The sequence below is a fragment of the Salvelinus namaycush genome, chromosome 10, assembly GCF_016432855.1.
Source record: "Salvelinus namaycush isolate Seneca chromosome 10, SaNama_1.0, whole genome shotgun sequence".
Lineage (NCBI taxonomy): Eukaryota > Metazoa > Chordata > Actinopteri > Salmoniformes > Salmonidae > Salvelinus > Salvelinus namaycush.
In genome coordinates, this window is record NC_052316.1 from 5,685,571 (window position 1) to 5,705,051 (window position 19,481).

Here is a 19,481-nt window from a genome sequence, read left to right on the forward strand (position 1 = left end):
GTAATTGGGAGTCTATCAGTCAGGTATTAATCGTCATTCACTCAAAAAACGCTAGGCGGTAAACCAATCCTCTATAAAAAAACAGACTCCTCAGCTTTCTCCAAAAAACAGGCATCATCGTTGATGACTCCCATGCCACTAACTCACAAAAACGTCACATTTGCCACTCTCTCCCAGAAATGTGACGCGTTGCGGGCAATTGAAGAGGTCCTTTGCTTCTCAGAGAAAACTAAACCTTATTGGTTTGATGGAGTGAAGAGGTCAGGAGGAATAAAGATGGATCCCTGTTGCAGGACACTGAATACAATGTACACATTCATACGGTTGCGCTCCCACTCAGAACATATTTTAGCCTGATTAGTAGACTTTTAAACCCGAAAACAACATAGGAGTAGTTCACGAAAACCGTCAGAATCCGTTGATGTCTGTGAGTTGCGCCGTCTTGATTTTACACACAATTAAAATACTAGCATCTAACCAACCCTAACACAAACAAGCAGGAAACATAGAGTGATTTGACTTCAGCTTTTATCGGAGTACAATCGGCTCGCTGTAATCAAACGCTAAATGAAGTACCTTAGGGTACTCGGAAAGGGTCTAAAACACTTTCAGTGTCAATGATAAAGCCCAGAAGGTTCTATGCACATACATCGATTAACCTCCCAGGGTCATTCATTCAGTCTTCTCCATTAATGCAGTGGTGAATTCCGGCGGCATAATGTCAACTGGCCTGTTTGGATTTAGCATCGCATTTCAACTGGCCAACCAGGGCTCTAATTGATCACAAATGGCAAATCTCTGGAAGATCTGGATTGCCTTTCAATTTCGCCAGCAGGGATATGAGATGCTACTCTGGTACATATATGACTACCACTAATCTATTCTTGGATCAACCGCAACCTGTAGAGAGTAGAGCGAGACCTGTGTCCAAACACAGGCTTTGTGGATGGGGTCGTCAGGTAGCCTATAAAGTCTATTGTATGGCAAAACAATACATTCCTGCCAGTGCCAAAATTGTCAATGCCACAATTCTCATCCATCAAGCTAATGTTTACAAAATATGAGGGTGTGGTAAAATAAGAACTTGCCAATGATCCAATGCTTTCTAAATGTAAGGTTACGACCATTGTGTGGCAATGCAATGGCTTGAAGTTGAATGTGCCTTTCGCTTTGCTACTGCAGAGAAATAATTCACATTTAGAGCCACTCATAAGCAGAGTTAAACGGAATGCCCCAGGAGTTAGCTGTACATTCTGACCATGAGTGTAAGATATGTCTGTGTGTGCGCGCACACTAGGGTTCAGCGATATTTACGATAGTATCAGTTATCGAATATGATTGACAGCCATCGTCGATGTTGACGACATTGTGATGTGACAGACGATGCACTTTATAACCTATTTCAACTTGACTAGCACCACGCAGTAGAGACATGACCTGGTAGTTCAAAGCTGGGCCATGCAAAGTGGCCTATTCCTTTGCAGCCTGCATAACATATCAATAAATATGTTACAAACAATTTACAAAAAGCAAGAGAACAATGTAGACAAAGCTAAGATTATCACCAAAGCAGTGCAAAATGTCCAGTCAGAAAATATGTAGTTTTTTTCCTCTCTCAATGTCAGATGATCTGGTCCATATAAACAAACACCATATAGCAGACACTCTATAAAAGCCCCATTTTGTATTTTCTGTCCATTTGATATGAATGACAATTTTTATGCATGCTGGGTTTCTCCCACCGTGCTACTTCATGATTAAACATGAAACACATCATTTTAGCCAACGGAGATCTACGGTCTCTCAGAAAGTTTTAGGTTGTTTCTGAATAACTTAAAAACATGATAGGGCTAAGGTAATAATGAGAGAGGTAGAACAAACAATAGCAAGATAGATTTTTCTAGCGAGTAGTTTGAACAAATCTTACAGTTGAGCAAAGCTTAGTCTATTACAAAATAAATGTATGCATCCCTCCTACTTGCAGTTGAAGAACATACAAAACCTACTAATTAAAATAGGTTATCAAAAGCAATACTTCGGGATTTTGGCAATGAAGCCCAATGATCTCATGGGTACCATTTTTATGTCTCTGTGTGCCATTTGAAGGAAGTCGCGTAATGACTGCAGGACATTAAAGCTTGTCCGGGGCAAGTAAAAAATAAATAAATTGCTGGACAACTAGAAAATTAAAAATTAAAAAATTCTACAAAATTGCACATAAATATCAAAGAATTACTCCAGTAATTTGGCAGTGCGTGGTTGACATTGAGTAAATTTCCCATATTCCTATAGTTTATTTCAATAAACATATTACATTTACACAAAGCAGAAGACAAATGATCTCTCTCTCAAATGATCTGGGCCAATAGCCGAAGTCAATTTTCTCTCCATTTGATATGATGACTGGCCTATTACACTACTCTTTCAATTTAAATCAGGGATGCAAACTGGTGAGGGCCCAAAAACTGAAACATGCAAAAGAAATCCCTGCTAGGGGGAAATGCAGGTTAACAAATTAAACAACAAAGAATATGATCTACATGATCAGTCTCTGTGTGTAAAATAAGTGGTTCATGTGAACCCAACTCACAGCTAAAAAATGTAAAGAAAGCAATCCAATGTTATTTTCGCCTAGACATTACTAAATGACACTCAAGTCTTGATAAAAAAGAATACATTAATATTGCAGTTAGCCATGACAGGCTTTATAATATAACACTTGTGACCACACACATCTAAATATTGCACTTGGGAAAAAAACATCTTAAGTAGAAATAGAATGAAACAAACAGGCATTCTATTTGCTCTATTATAGTGGCCACTAAAGTAGACATCGATCAAGTGCACAAGGCTACATGTGTGCAAAAATAACATTCACTGAGTAAAAAAATAAATAAATCCCCCTCACAAGTGTTACTGTCAAGTTCAACACAACAAAAGCAATATTTTTGGGCTCCACTGCACATTATTCCATTGTACACTTTCTGCCTGCTGTGGACACATGAGATGCTGTTGGCTATAGCGCACGTATAGCCTACGTGATGAGATGCTGTTGGTTACAGCGCACGTATAGCCTACGTGATGAGATGCTGTTGGTTACAGCGCACATATAGCCTACGTGATGAGATGCTGTTGGTTACAGCGCACTTAAAGCCTACGTGATGAGATGCTGTTGGTTACAGCGCACATATAGCCTACGTGATGAGATGCTGTTGGTTACAGCGCACATATAGCCTACGTGATGAGATGCTGTTGGTTACAGCGCACATATAGCCTACGTGATGAGATGCTGTTGGTTACAGCGCACGTATAGCCTACGTGATGAGATGTTGGCTATAGCGCACGTATAGCCTACGTGATAAGATGCTGTTGGTTACAGCGCACATATAGCCTACGTGATGAGATGCTGTTGGCTATAGCGCACGTATAGCCTACATGATGAGATTATGAACAAAATAAAAAATTATTTTTCGTAGGCAGACAGCAGCCGAGCATCGATTATCATGTCACCAGAATAAGACCCTCAATATTTACTGGAGTTGAACATCAAGCGCATCACCTTGCACTTTCATCACCCTGTGAAGTTCGTCCTAATTTATTTCATCGGTAACCTAACAGAAAACATGCTTTCCCAATCAGTGGTAGTGGGTGACTCACACGGCGTCGCATGACTTCAAGTTTACTTCGATATGATGGTTATTATATCAATATTTGAGCATGAAAGCATTTCCACCAACATTTTTCACATAATTAAATTTTAGACACAAAAAGATCCCACCGTGTGTAGCGTATTTTGTTTTGAGGAACATTTGGGAATTTTACCGAAAAAATGTTCTGTTTCCATCAGAACTGTCATTACATTTTTTTTATCCGACATGTACTTTACTATCTTAAAAAGGTTGGATGAAAACCTGGATAGTGTCATGATTCCTCTCCTCCCTCGCCCGTATATGCAAGTTTGAGCTCGCAGTCTTTTTTTGGGGGGGGGGGGGCAATCTAGGGGACGATAGCATCGTCTATGGGCAAGTGCAGAAAATTCTTTCAGATCCCTCCTATGTACTTCACAATTTTTTTGTCACCATTTTGGGCGATGATGTTAAAGTATTATTTTTGGGGTGGCGACTTCAGCTTTCAGACAAGTAAAGAATCTAACCTTTTTTAGGTAGGACAATGTCAAGCCCTGGACTGGAAGTGCCATCAGAGCCATGGTCTTGTGCTTTGCACACAAACAACATAAATAGGCCGAACAAAAATTCATTACTAATATATATTTTTTTTTTTCCTGACCCCTCATTCATCTTTGAAGAGAATGGGGCCATCTTTGAAGAGAATGGGGTTATATCAACATTGCGGGTCATTCTAGAAAAATTCATCCAATTGCACCAGGTCCGAGGCTTTAATATCATTATACAGGCGACACGCTAGCAGATACCCATAGACTTCCAATGCAATAATGCTAATTAGCATTGGCTCACAAAACTACCCCCTACTTCCTTCATACTGGACACAGAGACATAAAAAAATGGTATCCACGAGTTCATCGGACTCTGGGGAAGTAGATAAATGGCCGCATTGCCAAAATCCCAAAGTATCCCTTTGAGACAAGTTATGAAGAGTATTTCCCAAATAGGCTTATTTGATAAGTGTTTGTTCTGAAGTTGCAGCTTTCAAATGGGAACAATTGTGAAAGTCAGAGTCTATAGGTGATTCTCTATCACAGCTTAATTTTGAATGACATCGCACCAACCCTAGTGCACACCTCATGTTTCATTTCACCAGACGTCTAGACGGTGTCTGACGCTTAGAGAACAGAAAAGACACAAAAAAAAGCACAGTAGCGCCAGGTCAATCCATCCTGTCCCTTCCACGCTCAGCGTGGCCAGTGAAGTGGCACACATAGTAGGTGAAAGAAGCAGGGAAACACTAAGGCTAATGAAACCAGTACCCGTTCATTTTTGCAATGCCAAAAAGCAGATTTGATTCCCTTTGTCAATCCATATGATTAAAATGTGCCATGAAAAGCATCTGTGTAGTGTTCCTTTCCACAAACAGACATAAGAAACTTTTGCAGCTCTCCTCTTTGTGCACCATCAATCCACCTCCAATTAGAAATGACTGCAGACTTAATCAAGAGTTGAAAGGGCTGAAAATCTAAGTGAAAACATGTCCATTGTTATCCTGTATAGCTAGAAGATATCTAAAGAATTGGGCACGTCATGGTCTGAATATCTAAGTAAGCTGAAACTTCAAATTGCATTTATTTCAAGAATGTTTTCTAGTAGCATCTGCAGCGTTGGCCTAGCAAAGTGGAGAACAGATGTCTGGGGTGCTAGCAGCAAGTCTCTCAGCAACTCCTTACATCAGAGGATCAGGAGCATCCAAGTGATCCACACAGGAATCAGGAATGACCAATCGCTTGGCCAGTGGAGGTAGAGCAGTCCTTAACACCAGTGGTCATGAATTAGAGCACTATCAAAAATGTATCTGCCTGGTATCTGAGTGAGATGAAACGTTCTTGGCTCCTGTGATTTGAGACGCTAAACAGGCACTGAAAGGTAGCTTATAAAATACCTTGTCTGGTCCAACTCCTGTCTAGACACCTGAGGTGCATTAGGAGCACAGTATACTTCAGGAACATCATATTTATACTCATCTTCATGGTTTTCATCTGGTTTTAAAAGCAATGCAACGAGACAGCAGTGGAAGTAATATAAGCATGCAAGGAGATGCTAGGTGTATGTATATCAACACTAACAAAAATGGTTGGCGCTGCAATTTCTAATATACCCGTTTAAGGCAATTTTTTCTAGAATTTTACCTTTGATTTTTTTTAAATGTCAATGAACGTTGTCAATGAACGTGAGACTAGGCAGACCAAAATATTTTCAAGAAGTGAAAATGCCGTTTCAATAGGACATCACTAACAACTCCCTCCTCCAACTTCCATCCCCAGTCCCTACTGGAGGAGAGCAGAAAGTGACAAATATAAACAGTAGGACAACTGTGTTGAAGGAAATTACCTCCCAGAACCACTGGCATTTGGCCAACTCTGAGACATTCATCCATGTTCTCCTTAGCATGACTCATGGGTAAGCATGGAGGTGGGAGGAAGAAACAGTGAGAAATAGCAAGTCGACCAAAGACAGACAGCGTCAGAGCGAGAGACAGAGCGAGAGACAGAGCGAACCTGAGGGATCGAGAGAGAGCCTGAGAGAGCGAAAGACAGAGAGCGTGAGACAGAGAGCGTGAGACAGAGAGCGTGAGACAGAGAGCGTGAGACAGAGAGCGTGAGACAGAGAGCGTGAGACAGAGAGCGTGAGACAGAGAGCGTGAGACAGAGAGCGTGAGACAGAGAGAGGACATCTGAACGTTTTCAACCTGTGATAACGGTAGGTGATGCGAATCCAAACCAGGGGCTCATCCAACATGCGGGGACAAAGGAAATTCCTCAGCATGGAATGCACCGAAGTGAGATATTATTAGGCAATTATTTTCACAAGGGGAGGGCTGCCTATGACATTTTATGATTTTGGAGGGGTTCTACGTATATAAAAACGTGAGCAGGGACAAGAAAAAAAGCTGCCACTCAAAAGGAGTCTGAGGATTGAGTTGTTTGGTGATGAACAGCACTATTCATCCAATGCGCAAGGTATTGCGTGATTGAAAAGTAAGGATATAGCAGCTCTGAATGCGATGCAAATGAACTGGACAAACTAAAGGAGAACACACAGGCTTCTGCGTTAGCTGAAGGTAAGAAAGAGAAACTCAGTAAAATCATTTACTGTTTGTTCATAATTCTAAAATAAATAAAATAATCACAAATCTACAGAAAATTGTTAACGTGTTCAAATAGTGTACAATTTGTGAGAACTTCTGAGCTTTGTTCGTTCTAACGTTAGACGTGAACTGGAATGGTATGGTCTAACAAAACCAGTTTCTTTTTGCTAAGACCCTGAAGTCTCTTCTGTTATCAAGTGCATTTATAAAAAGCCTTTGAAGGCCCTCACAGACAGAGGTGCACCGACTGTTGTAGACAAATGATAAAACAGTGACAACTTAAATAGGGATAAGCAGTTTGTTTCTAGGGAGCGGCTTCAACAAGCGGACTAGAGGCTAAGGAGGGTCAAATCATTTTTCTACACTTCAAAACGACTCTTGAAGTATGTCTAAATTAAAAGGCTAAGATAAATTGATGGGAAAAAACATGTACATTTAGAGAATGCAATGAATCTATTTAGAGTAATATTATTGTCAATGAAATAATGACTTTGACCTAGAAATATGAAAGGAAAAAAAGCCACTAGGATATGCAATAAATAAGCAACGTTTTAAGTTCCTATAAACACTACAAAGCAATAGGGAAATTAAGGAAATAAGTCAATTAAAATCGCATTTGAAAAAAATTAAACCATGCATAATTTAATATTAGTTCTATGTTTTTTAAATGACATGCAATGGTTTTAAACCTTACGGGTTAAAAGTTGTTTTGTAAGTTAGTTGTTTGAAAACTACAGAAATAGACCTAGAATGAACATATTAGCAGTAGATAATTTTTTTTGCAAACACACACACACAAACATGCCAGAGTTAAGAATGCAAGCACTGATTACAGCTGATATCTGCTTCCTTGGTTAATTGTTTAGCCATGAACTGGAACCCAATACTAATGAATATACAGGAAGAATCCATACCATTTGTTACCATAAATGTCACTCATCATTAAGTCTTCAAACTGAAGCTAATGTCCCCTTCAGAGCAAGGGGTTTAACATTGTGGCTTTTGTTTCCTTTTAAAACTTTCAGTAGAAACTGGTCTGTTCTAGGGAGTACACAAACCAAAAGACATCGGCGCCTGGACTACGAGTCAGACAACCAACTCTTGACCTAACATCTCCTTTACTGTGGTGGTACAACCTGTGCTTGGATTACTGCCTGGAACAAGCTTGAGGCGACCTGTTCAGTTCTGGAGCGGCGGGGCTTTTTCGATTGTGACGTGGCCCTTTAGGTTTGTACGCTGAGTCTGAGGATGAGCCACCGCCCTGTGTGCTGGCTCTGAGCTGCCCTCCACTGCCCTCCCCCGTGCCTGTGGGACCCTGTGACCATGCTGGCCAAGCCCCCTGAGCCAGCCAGAGCAGAACCACGACCCGCGCCCAGGTCAGCCATCCATTCCATAGCAGGATGTCCCAGCCAGATGCGGTCCCGCTGGGGACCAACGGCTCGGGGGCCGGGGAGGTGGCCGGAGCTCAGCTGCACTGGGCTGCTCTGCTCATCATCATGGTTATCATCCCCACCATCGGGGGCAACATCCTGGTCATCTTGGCCGTGTCGCTGGAGAGGAAGCTGCAAAACGCCACCAACTACTTCCTGATGTCCCTGGCAGTGGCCGACCTGCTGGTGGGACTCCTGGTGATGCCCATCGCCCTCATCACTGTGCTATACAGTAAGTCACCCCAACATGACTGCCCGTTTGCCATGCCATGAGAAAGGATCCCTTCACTGGTACATGCACTTGAAACTCAAGACACTGCTTATACTAAAATCTACTGGTCCTACAAGTGTGAACAGTTCATAGAACTGTGACCCGATGATTGTCTCAACATCATTCTAATTTAGAATGATTCCCTTCCAGCCTCAATACGGCGACATATTGCTGATTCAAGTGAAAAGGCTGGCCTAGGACTTATGCTTAGCTCCCATAAATGAGGTCTAAATAGCACAGTCCCCATGGAGTTGCCATTGTAAAGCTGCTGTCAGTCGAGAGCCCCAGGAAACACCAGAGTGCACCGGTTCAGTAAATGTGCATTGCAACGCAGAAAGCCATTACAGTAGGTTGCCTAAAAGTGGAAATTGGATCGAGCACACTCATTTGTTGACAACAAGAATTGTGTTCATCATTCGTTAACAGAACAAAAAAAATAGGCATGCATATTTACGATAATTCAAGAGCGCTAGAGTTTAATAGGACACCAACAGAGATGCTGCTGAATCTCCGCCAGCTATAAACAAATTATAGCAGATGACAAAAACACAAGATAGTGGACAATAAACAAACTACTTCCTTTTGGCTATGTAATCACGACCGTAGCACAGCCCTATCAGCTACCAATGATCATGATGACCCAATTTCTGCACGACTTTCACAGACAATTTTCCAAATCACAAACCAACCTTTCAGAAAGCAAAAGTCTTGCTTTCAGAAAACAAGCACTTTCTTTGCATAAGAACCATATGTGCCGTGCAAACTGCGGGCATGAGGCAAACTGCTAAGGGGGGGAAGCTGCTTCCTTCCATCACATCTTAATGCAGTCGTCGGGGCTCGACGCATGGAACAGAGGAGATAAACAAAGTCAAAGCCATGTCCTCATGCTTATCATGTCAGACAATCCCCGTGTCTTTTTCCGAGGGTCCTAGTTCTAAATCTGGAGAACATGAGCAGATGGATTGTCTTCAGTGACCATAGTTTATAGTTGACAAAGGGCCAAGACTAAACAGCTAGTGGCTTTTGAAGAGAAGTAGCCTTTGTTCAGAGGATGGAGTGGGGCTGTGTGTGCGAGTATGCGTACGCATGTGTAAGAGCACACGGAGCTCGTCAATGTGTGAATGTACGGAATGGATGCAAAGTACGACTGTGCAGAGGCAGCTGTCATTTCTCTCCTGGCTGGAGACAGAGCACACAGCGGGGGGGTCAGGGGGACATAAACACACATAAACAGAGTTTAGTGCTTCACGCTGAGCCTTTAGAGCCTTTCGGCACGGTGGGCCAGTTAAGGCGTGTGTACATCCAGGCCGGCGGCGCTAAGAACAGTGTGTGAAGGCAAACGGCGAGCGAGGGGATCAGTGCTCACATCCAAATAATACAAGACATTTACCAGAGGACAGGGACGACATGTTGTAGCTACATGTTATATAACCACAGTATCGTGACCGCTAATATACCACTGCCATTAAACCTAAGACTCTCTAAACTCCAAATAAAACACAACTACATAGCGTAGAGAAAGTGCCAGCAATTCATGGTTTTTGAACATTTCTCCACTTTCTTCTGTGTCTGGCTGGATAAATATCTCCTCTCCATCCCAAGCCCTGGCTGCGGGGGAAGTGCCAGACTAATCACAATTAGCCTAGCTATTGCATCAAACATCCAATATTAATGAGATGGTGAACCCAATCATAGTTAGACCTTCCTCCAAAAGTAAACCTTTTACTGAGAAAGACGGCATGGCTAGTGTACAATTGATGTCTGTAAGAGCTGTAAGAAGTCCTGAGGTCCTTTTCCACATCTGCCTAGCAGATGAATTTAAGGCTTACAGTCAACACCTAGAAAATTTAAATGGTTGCACTGTTTAAAAAGGCGCACTGTAAACTGACTACACTACAGAGTAAACCTAAATATACAGCTGAATAAGTCTCAGGTAACCATAGAGACCCATTAAGAAAAGCTATTTGAAGGATTCGAGCAGGGAGGCGCCTACCCTAGTGCCATGTTTGCGAGGTAGCACGACAAGATATGTTTATATTGAGGACAGAGATAAATGCTTACTTAAATATGTTTGGGCCTTGGGACAACTGGGTCACAAGACCTGACATTCCAGAAACGATGTACATTTTTCTACCACCAGAGTGAAAAGTAGAGTGATGATTTAGATTTCACGAAATAGCCCACAAGTGTCACTATGGTCGATGCTCCTCTGAACCAAGGGGATGACAGAATATTCTTACCCTTCTTCACTAATGAGCTCAATGCTGTCTGTTTCAGGGAGAGGTCACGCTTTTAGAAGGCATGCCTCGGTCCCAGACTCACCCAGTCTACCCACACACAACAGGTAGGCATAGATATATTTCCCACTCAACCAGAGCTGTCTTTTAATTTAGTCTTTAACCATAATTCGTCTGGAGAATCCTGGGTCAAAACATGATAGATTTAAAGCTTTTGAGCCACCTCCAGAATATCAAATTAGTGCTCCAGTGGAGAGCTTAAAACAAGAACAATACAATTTATGAATGAATGCTGCCTTAAAAGGACCTCAGTGCAAACAGAAAACTCTGGAAGTTCTTACAGCCTTCAAAAAACACCAATTATTTACTTTCATCTGTGGGATCTCCATTGTCCAACAAAGAATCTAGCAACACTACATGACCAAAAGTATGTGGACACTTGCTTGTCGACCATCTCATATCAAAATCATGGGCATCAAATTTAGCCCGAACCATGAAAAACAGCCTCAGACCATTATTCCTCTTCCACCAATCTTTACAGTTGGCACTATGCATTGGGACAGGTAGCATATTCCTGACATCCCCCAAACCCAGGTTTGTACGTCGGACTGCCAGATGGTGAAGCGTGATTCATCACTCCAGAGAACAGGTTTCCATTGCTCCAATTGTGGCGAGCTTTACACCACTCCAGCTGACACTTGACAATGTGATTTTAGGCTTATGTGCGGCTGCTCGGCCATGGAAACCCATTTCATGAAGCTCCTGATGAACAGTTATTGTGCTGACATTGCTTCCAGAGGAAGTTTGGAACTCAGTAGTGAGAGTTACAACCAAAGACAGACAATTTTTAAGCGCTTCAGCACTCGGCTGTCCCGTTCTGTGAGCTTGTGTGGCCTACCGCTTGTGTGGCCTACCACTTTGTGGCTGACCCGTTGCTGCTCCTAGATGTTTCCTCTTCACAATAACAGCACTTAGTCGACCGGGGCAGCTCTAGCAGGGCAGAAATTTGACGAAATGACTTGTTGGAAAGGTGGCATCCTATGACGGTGCCACATTGAAAGGTCATTCTACTACCAATGTTTGGCTATTCAGATTGCATAGCTGTGTGCTCGATTTTATACACCGGTCAGCAACTGGTGTGGCTTAAATAGCCGAATCCACTAATACGGGTGTCCAGATAAATCCACTAATAAAGGATTCCCATATAAAGTATGGAACCCCTTAAGAACTGTGTGCATGTCTTGTGTAATCAGAGAGCCTGACAGACATCAATGGCGCAGGACAGAGCGTTTATACCCTGGTATTTGCTGGAACGGGGACATTTTCTAAAGTAAGCAATAATAATTATCGTTAAGACAATAATACTCAAAAGACAGCCCTTTAATAAGACAGTACTAAAACAAAGCTGAAAATGCTAACTGGCTTTCTCCCACTTTGGAATGGTGACCTCACCCTACACTAGAGGTTTGTAGCTCGGTTTTCAAAGTATTCGCTCTCAGAGTAGCCTGCAATGGCTTTATAAGTTTTACTTAGAAATGTGGCCTTGGATGGACACCTCTGTAGCATTGGCAACACATATAATGGACAAAAATATAAACGCAACATGTAGAGTGTTGGTCTCATGTTTCATGATCTGAAACAAAATATCCATGACATTTTTTTCATATGCACAAAAAGGTAATTTCCCTCAAATGTTTTGCACATCCCTGTTAGTGAGCATTTCTCCTTAGCCAAAAGAATCCATCCACCTGTGGCATATTAAGAAGCTGATTAAACAGCATGATCATTACACAGGTGCACCGTGTGCTGGGCACAATAAAATACCACTAAAATGTGCAGTTGTCACAACACAATGCCACAGATGTCTCAAGTTGAGGGAAATTGGCATGCTGGCTGCAGGAACGTCCATCAAAGCTGTTGCAGGAGAATTGAATGTTATTTAACTAGGCAAGTCAGTTAAAAACAAATCCTTATTTACAATGACGGCCTATCCCGGCCAACACTGGGTCAATTGTGCGCCAGGGACTGTAGTGGCACCTCTTGCACCGAGATGAAGTGCCTTAGACCGCTGCGCCACTCAGGAGCCCATATGTCTGGTGAGTATGCAGTCCATGGAAGAATTGGGATATTTTCAGCTTCCAGGAATTTTATACAGATCCTTGCGACGTTCTCATAGAAAGCAGCTGGTTTCAATTGGGACAAGTTACAAAGGAATGTGCAATTTTGTGCATTATTATGCTGAAACATGAGGTGATGGCGGATGATGAATGGCACAACAATGGGCCTTAGGATCTCATCACGGTATCTCTGTGCATTCAAAGTGCCATCAATAAAATGCAATTGTTTTTGTTGTCTGTAGCTTATGCCTGCCCATACCATAACCCCACCATGGGGCACTCTGTTCACAATGTTGACATCAGCAAACTGCTCTCCCACACGACGCCATACAAGCTGTCTGCCATCTGCCCCGGTACAGTTGAAACCGGGATTCATCCGTGAAGAGCATATCGAAGGGGAGCATTTGCCCACTGAAGTCAGGCAAAAGGTAGGCCTTCATTGTAAATAAGAGTTTTGTTCTTAATTGACTTGCCTAGTTAAATAAAGGTTAAATGTAAAAAACATCACCCATTGAGCATGTTTGGGATGCTCTGGATTTACTTGTACAACGGCATGTTCCAGTTCCCGCCAATATCCAGCAACTTCGCACAGCCAAGAGTGGGACAACATTCAACAGGCCACAATCAACAGCCTGATCAAATCTATTCGAAGGAGATGTGTCGCGCTGCATGAGGCAAATGGTGGTCACACCAGATACTGACTGGTTTTCTGATCCACGCCCTTACCTTTTTTTTAAGGTATCTGTGACCAACAGATACAAATCTATATCCCCAGTCATGTGAAATCCATACATTAGGGCCCAATTTATTTATTTCCTTACATGAACTGTACAGTTTTGCATGCTGCGTTTATATTATTAGTCAGTGTACATCTTCAGAAACTTTGCCTGCAGACAGATTTAAACTCTGGTCTAAGCACATAATATCACCACATGTAAAGAACATGTTGAGTGTATGAGCTTATTCCCATAGAGAGAATAGTTTTTCTCTTTGTCCATGTTAAGTAGACAGATGATAGGAATTACAAAGGGACCACAAAAATATACTCTTAGAAAGTCCCTATCAAAGTTTATTTAATTATAAACAAAAATATATAATAATTAAATACGGAGAAATTGCAAAATGGTGCATCAAGCTGAACAAAGCACCTGAAATGGTGTGCCGTGGAACCCAATAAAGTGGGTAAGGAGTGTCCATTACAGTCCGAGAGCGCATGTAAAACATGAAGGGAGGACACTCAAATATTGTGTTTAAGAACCATTTCTTCAAAAGCGCATTTATTTTATAATTGTATACGAATATGCAATATTAGAAGTAATACTTGGATACAAAAATAAATGTGATGTATTCACTAATGCTCGAGTTATGAAGTACAAGCAATCAGCTAAAGGGTTAACACTAAAGAAATCATTCAACAACTTTTTCAACAACAGGATCTTTCACAATGCTGATGTGCAATGGGACATAATCCAGCCCAACTACTTGCTAATTTCACATCCGAGACCCAGGATAAACAGTTCTGGAGAGAAGGGTGCTTGAACACATCTACATCAAAAGCATAGAGCTTTCAGCTCCATACACAGTCATAAGAGAAGCAGCTCTGCGGTGAATTCATTCTTTACTAAAATAAACAAACAGAATTCACTACATCAGAGCTGGTTTTAATCCACTATTGAAGCGTATCTCCCCAACGCTGGTGGGGTCAACAACACAAGCTCTATTTAGAATATAATAGGCGTGCGCTGAGGACATATCAGTACAATTTCTGAACAAAAATATAAACGAAAGATGTAACAATTTCAAAGATTTTACTGAGTTACAGATCATATAAGGAAATCAGTCAGTTGAAATAAATTCACTAGACCCTTATCTATGGATTTCACATGACTGGGCAGGGGTGTAGCAATGCCCTCCAAGGCCCACCCACCTGGGAGCCAGGCCCACCCAATCAGAATGAGTTTTTCCCCACAAAAAAGGGCTTTATTACAAACAGAAATCCTCCTCAACACAACACTTGAGAAATGTGCTTTTTGTGCGCATGGCAAATTTATAGGATCTTATTTCGGTCCCATGTTTCAAGAGCGAACACTTTACATGTTGCGTTTATATTTTTGTTCAGTGTAGTCCTGTTTTCAATGGGAATAATCCAAATAGATAGCAATTGAATTCAGAGTTAAAACAAAATCATCATGACTTACAGTCACTGAAATCTAAATTCAATAAGGCTTATTTGATGCAAGGTGAAAACATAAAAGATTTAGCACCACAGTAATCAAGTTTGAGAACTGTGTTCTTTTCATCTCAAATGGTTCTGTATTGGCCTATGAGAGCAGTTAACAAATCCAATTCTTGCCATCTTTTTTTCTGTTTCTCAGATTCCGGGTGGCCTCTTCCGGAGTTCCTCTGCCCAATCTGGCTCTTCCTGGACGTCCTGTTCTCCACAGCGTCCATCATGCACCTGTGTGCCATCTCACTGGACCGCTACATAGCCATCAAGAAACCCATTCAGCACAGCCAGTATAAGTCCAGGTCCAAAGCCATGGCCAAGATAGCAGTGGTGTGGCTCATATCCATTGGTAAGCTGTGCTGTTTTTTTTGGTCCTGTGTTGACTGCTGATATCAGGAGCATTCTGCAATGTTTCTAAAGTGATAGCTTGATCGAAGTACTTTAGTCTATACTTTAGTCTACTCAATTCCTTAGCATCTGTGGCAAGCCTGGTGGATAGTCAGAAAAGAAAGCTGGATGCAATAAAAGCAGAAGCTATATCAACTTTCACATACAGTGGGGGTGAAGTTTCTAGGGAGGGAATGCAACACATCGTAACAGTAACAGAGCATCAGAGTGATAGCAGTCAAGGTGACCTGTGGGAAAACCCAGTAAACGATCCTGAAAGACTTGACCAAAAGAAGCATAAAATGAAAAGGGAGGTTAAAAGATTGAAGTATTCCTCCAGGAAGGAAATTAATTTCACGTCACCACAAAGCTGTTTATACTCCCTTCACAGAACAGCGCAAATTGGCTCTAAAACAGAATAGAAAGAGCGGGAGGCCCCGGTGCACAACTGAGCAAGAGGACAAGTACATTAGAGTGGTTAGTTTGAGAAACAGACGCCTCACAAGTCCTCAACTGGCAGCTTCATTAAATAGCACCCACAAAACACCAGTCTCAACGTCAACAGTGAAGAGGCGACTCCGTTATGAGTAGGTGTTCTAAAACGTTTGACTGGTAGTGTATATATTTTAATAGAATGAATTTGAGGCATTGCAAGACAAGACAATGCGAGATAAAGATGACCATGTTATCGCCTATACGCACGGTTCCGACTGTCGGTCTGCCTGCCCCGCTCTCTTTGCTATTAATCTCAGATTACTTTGCTATGAAAGATGGGAGTGTGTGTTCAAATCTTAGGTCTACCTTAATGAACTCGAAGGACCCCTGATCATTGCATCCATTTGCTTAGCCCATTAGACTATAAATGAGCTGCAGATGGATCTGAAACACTGGAATCCTCTTCTCACAGGGCATATTTCATACAAGGGAATTCCAGACTCAAACTGGTTTCCCATTTTTGGCCCAATGTAAGCCTAGACCCAAATGTCATTTGCCATAGTCCAAAGAGATAGTTTGACAGTTGAGACAAACATCGTTTTATTTTCCTGATTGATGATATTACTTTAGAGTCCTCTGGCCGAGTCTGTATTACTGATGACTGGCCAGTGAACCCTCGGTATATAAGCATACTGGTGTGCTTTTAATGATCTGTTATCCGTTAAATATTAGCTTTCCAGTAGGAAATGAAATTAAACCCCCCCCTATGCTCGTTAACATCGTCAGCCCAGACGGTTCCTCTGGCTGAGGCATTTGGGAGACTGCGGTGTGAGGACTTGGCAGAGTTTAGCCTGGCAATAGTGGTAGTCATGGAGCGTTCGGACATCTTCACAACAGTACACCCCTAGTTTTCACTCAGGGCTAGGTTCTACACATTTACTTTCTTTCGCTGAGCAAAACCAGATTGCTTTGAGTTACAGGGGCAGCACTTAGACACCGCGACTGTGGAAGAGTGTCTTTGTCCAGGGTGTGTGTTCATTGTCACTGTATTATAGCTGGCGATATATGGTTAGTTTATTGGATTGTTAAGCAAAGAATGAGAACTTCCAGGACTCACAGAAAGCAGTTTTTCTTCCTAACTCGTTGTGCTACCTCTGCTGTCCTCAGTTGTGAAAGCATGAGGCTTTATACAGTTTTATACTCCGGCAACATCAAAAGGAAAAGCAGATAAGATTTCATGTCCAACAATAAAATGAAAAAAATGAAAAGCAGCATAAAGTGACCACCGTGGAAAACTAAGCTGTGAGAAGATACTGCATCTACTCCCAAAACACATTGAATCTCAAAAACAACCAAGAGTAGGATGCAAAGTTTGCATTGATGATTTGTTTAACCAAACTTCTCTCTCTCTCTTACACAGGTATCGCAATCCCCATTCCCATCAAGGGGCTGAGAAACTACCATCTTCCAAACAATGTCACCTTTAACAGCAACCACACCTGCCTACTGAAACCAGACAGCTTCCGAGAGTTCATCATGTATGGCTCCATGACAGCTTTTTTCATCCCTTTAACCATCATGATGGTCATCTACCTGCTCACCATTCAGGTGTTGCGCAAGAAAGCTTTTCTGCTCAGGTCAAAGGTCACCCAGCGCTTCACTCGGCCAACAGTCTCCACAGTCTTCCAGAGGGAGCAGTCCATGGCCTCTCCCACAACTGAGAAACATCCAGGAAATCCCACCCCTCCTACCAACCCCATGACAAGTGAAGATATCCCCATCCGTCGCATGTCCACCATGGGCAAGAAGTCCATGCAAAACCTGACCAATGAGCAGCGTGCCTCTAAGGTGCTGGGCATCGTCTTCCTGCTGTTTGTGGTCATGTGGTGCCCATTCTTTATCACTAACATCACCTCTGTGCTTTGTGCGAGCTGCAACGTCAATGTGATCGGCCGTCTGATGGAGATCTTTGTGTGGGTGGGCTACGTGTCATCTGGTATCAACCCACTGGTCTACACCCTCTTCAACAAGACTTTCCGCCAGGCCTTTACACGCTACATCACCTTTAACTACAGCCGCATCAGTAATGGGCCAGCCAGCCATACAAGGGAACAGCATGGCTGCAGGAATCTAACACGGATCTCCTTCCGTTCATCTGTGGCAGAGAACTCTAAGCTGTTCATGAAGCGGGGAATGAAAAACGGCATCGGGCCAGTGTGCTATCAGAGTCAACTGAGCCGAAGGCAAGCACCAATACAGTCCTCTGGCAGCGTTCTACTGGACACCCTGCTCCTTACCGAGAATGAGGATTGCAAATCCGAAGAGCATGTCAGTTACTTGTAGGCCTTTCGGAAAATGCAGTCAGCAAAAGGGAAACAATTAGAACGAGAAAGTCACATGTAAGAGGCACCCAAGGCTTGAGTTGTAAACTCCCCAGGGGATTACCTTCCATGAGCATCACGTGGATTATTTTCTATTCAAGAAAACAGTGTGCTCTCAGGGGGAAAACAAAAAGGAGACGTCGATTTCTGTCAAACAACTAAGTAGGCCCTCTGTACAGAGATAGCTGAACATTATGCGTAAAATGAGACATCAAACAGGTGTGTTGAGGTGGTTGCCCTCAATAAAAGATAAGCTGACAAGGGTCAGGTCGGATTGTTCCTAAGAAAGCCACACGAGAAATACATAAGGAATGAAGACCTATGACTGTCTGGAAACTCTCTCAGTGCATACAATGTGTATTCCAATGCTAATCCTGTCACCTTGGGCTATTTAGTTCTCTGCTATGGACAATTTCCATTGAGGAGATGGCATTCTTACCTATTGAGAGGACAAACACTTCACCTTCACACAATAGTTTATAAATACCACCCATTTTAATTGCAATTTTTTGGTAAGTGCTTTTATGAATATTAACAGATTTATTGTATAGTCACAGGTCCTATTTTCCCAAACTGTTATAGCATCCAAATTGATTATTATATATAAAATGCAATAAAGACAAAACCTTTGCAAACGGGAAGATTGTAAAATACAAATGTATAGCCTACAGATGGATATGTATTTAGCATAAAATTCCTGGTTCATAAATTGATAAAACTGTGCTCTGCTAAAAGAAAAGCCAAAGGTATGTCTTTTTTTTACAGTTCTTAAAGGGACAATCAGCAGTTGAAACATTAAAAATGTTATCCCCATCCCTGTTCCAGTAAAAAGCTGAGGGATGGATCTGGAGAAATGTAACCACTCAAATTCATAGGCAGAGCTATGGATGCAAGGACTGACCATCTATGATATTCAAACTACTGTTTTAGCCACGTTTTGAAGCTATAAAACAGGGTCTTACATTGACTATGCCCGATGGATCTCGTCAGTCACTGGCCCAGTAACTTTTCAGCGCATTTTCGTGTTCCAGTTCAACATTTACCCGCTCTACCACTGAATACTACACGCGATAGAGTCATGCCATTTGTATTTCAGCAATATGATTGACCGTTCATTGAAGCGCCACTTGTTCCCGCAAGTCACAACTACAGCACATGAAATAAAATAAAATATTAGCCGACGCCAAAGGCCTTTACACAGCACACACACGAGCTGTCC

At 42.1% G+C, this 19,481-nt stretch overlaps 2 protein-coding genes across 3 annotated transcripts in view; one reads left to right on the forward strand and one right to left on the reverse strand.

The window, feature by feature from the left end:
• Nucleotides 1-19,481, reverse strand: part of LOC120054610 (26S proteasome non-ATPase regulatory subunit 1-like) — a 102,178-nt gene that overhangs the window by 49,031 nt on the left and 33,666 nt on the right. The gene's annotated exons all lie outside the window — the stretch shown is intronic.
• Nucleotides 6,301-18,977, forward strand: LOC120054611 (5-hydroxytryptamine receptor 2B-like). Of its 2 annotated transcripts, XM_039002085.1 has the most exons (4): nt 6,301-6,389; nt 7,803-8,439; nt 15,208-15,408; nt 17,302-18,977. In XM_039002085.1, exons 2-4 carry the CDS (start codon nt 8,178-8,180, stop codon nt 18,222-18,224), a joined length of 1,386 nt encoding a protein of 461 aa, XP_038858013.1. In that variant the 5' UTR covers nt 6,301-6,389; nt 7,803-8,177; the 3' UTR covers nt 18,225-18,977. The 2 variants fall into 2 exon arrangements, with proteins under 2 accessions (XP_038858013.1, XP_038858014.1); XM_039002086.1 differs by lacking the exons at nt 6,301-6,389; nt 7,803-8,439 and adding an exon at nt 6,569-6,750.

Bases quoted from the DNA above. Each gene is read 5' to 3' on its own strand.
- LOC120054611 (XM_039002085.1), top strand. From the start codon at position 8,178: ATGTCCCAGCCAGATGCGGTCCCGCTGGGGACCAACGGCTCGGGGGCC. The intron at 8,440-15,207 runs GTAAGTCACCCC...TCTGTTTCTCAG, and splicing joins CCTCATCACTGTGCTATACA to ATTCCGGGTGGCCTCTTCCG. The intron at 15,409-17,301 runs GTAAGCTGTGCT...TCTCTTACACAG, and splicing joins GGTGTGGCTCATATCCATTG to GTATCGCAATCCCCATTCCC.